At 52.6% G+C, this 1,693-nt stretch overlaps 1 protein-coding gene across 1 annotated transcript; it reads right to left on the reverse strand.

Moving 5' to 3' along the window:
* Window positions 1-218: 218 nt before the first annotated feature.
* LOC141543222 (GTPase NRas-like) lies at window positions 219-845 on the reverse strand. Its single transcript, XM_074268158.1, has one exon. It carries the CDS (start codon window positions 843-845, stop codon window positions 219-221), a length of 627 nt encoding a protein of 208 aa, XP_074124259.1.
* Between the last annotated feature and the right edge of the window lie 848 nt (window positions 846-1,693).

A 1,693-nucleotide genomic window follows, 5' to 3' on the forward strand; every position in this document is an offset into this window, starting at 1 on the left:
AAAATCCAAAACAAATCTATTAACAGAGAAATGCAGACGGGTCCCTCCAAGAGGCTCCTGGAGAAATGTGATAAGGACCAAAAGGGATTGGCAGTGAAGAACAGGCAGAAGGTCCAGATGAAGGTCCTAAAGGCTGGGGAGTGGCTAAGGGATTGGGGGTATTCTAGACCAAGTGACAGAGTAATTAGGGGGCAGGATCAGGGTAAGGGCGCACCTGTTCACTGGATTGTGCAACACTTGTCCCCACAGGCCTCCCTCTGCTCAGTATTAGGGAGACTCTTGAGTTCCTCCTCAGCTCTCACCCTATGAATTTCACGAAGTAACTCATGGAAGGCTTGCTGCACACCTTGCCCAGTCTTGGCGGATGTCTCCACATAAGGGACCCCGAAGCTCCTGGCCACCTCCTGGCCCAGCGTGGTGTCCACCAGCCTGTCGGTCACGTCTACTTTGTTGGCCACCAACACCACGGGTACATGGTCAGTGCCCCTGAGCCTCTGCAGAATGTCCCAGAAAAAATTCACATCCTCAAAAGAGTGGAGGTCATTCACTGCATAGACTAAGAGGAATCCTTCTCCCCACCACAAAGTATGTTTCCTCACAGGGTAATAGTCTTCAATGCCTGTGGTATCCACGATGTCCAGCTGGCACGGCTCTTCGTCCACCACTATTTGCTTCCGGTAAAAATCTTGGATTGTGGGGTCATGCTCGGTCACAAAACGATTCTCACTAAACTGAATGGTCAGTGAAGTCTTGCCCACACAAGAGGTTCCCATCACCACCACTTTATACATCTTGGTTCTGCATCTGTGTGGATCACCTATGGAGGTATGGACACAAGAAGCCATGAGAACTGGGAAGGGCTCAAGTGGCCTCTAGTCTACTTTCCAGGCTGCAAGAAGTCAGCCCATTTCCCTGGAGGTCACCTCTCAGGAGGAATACTTTCCTCCAGCCTCTAGCTTCAGTGGGCTTCTTTGCCAATCCTCTTCCTCACCCCTTTTCAGCTCTCTGGGGCCCAGCTGGACAAGGCTCAACCCTCCCCCAAGGGACAGAACTTCAGATACTGGAAATCTCTGAGTCCCCTGGCTCTTGCTGACCAATCCCAAACCCATTAGAGCACGGGGGCTCCAGGCCCTCCCATTCTGGCTGGTTTCTCCAAGTCACCCTCTGATTTACTGGCGTCCTTGTCGAACCCCGCGACCAGAAGACTGGAGTCACTTCAGAAGGCTCTCAAGAGGCCAGATAATAGTGATATTTCTACAGGCCACACTCCTCCACAGAAATGTGGCCCAAAGGGGTTCGCTTTGGGCGGCTGCAGGGTCTGCGGCTCTTGCATCAAAGGGGCCGAGAGTTTCTGGCGGGCTTGGCTGAAAGGGGGCTCCCCCACCTGAACCTGCAATGATGCAACCCGAAGTCTGTAACACTGTATAGGCTCAAGCCAAGGTGGGGGGAGGGAAGGCGAGCCCAACTGTACTGCTCGCACTAATCCGGGCCCACAAGGAGCCGAGCTGAGTCAAAACCTCCCTGATTAATGCAGTCCAAGATGGGGCTAACTTGGGGTCTTCTTATCACCCACCCCATTGCTGTTAACTGAGAGCTGATCTCCACATACCGTTTCAGAGCTGTAAAAATACCCAGTCAGGTGACATTCAGGTCTAGTCTTTAAGGGCAGAACGACTTAGAAGCACCCAGGAGT

Source organism: Sminthopsis crassicaudata, chromosome 5, assembly GCF_048593235.1.
Source record: "Sminthopsis crassicaudata isolate SCR6 chromosome 5, ASM4859323v1, whole genome shotgun sequence".
Classification (NCBI taxonomy): domain Eukaryota; kingdom Metazoa; phylum Chordata; class Mammalia; order Dasyuromorphia; family Dasyuridae; genus Sminthopsis; species Sminthopsis crassicaudata.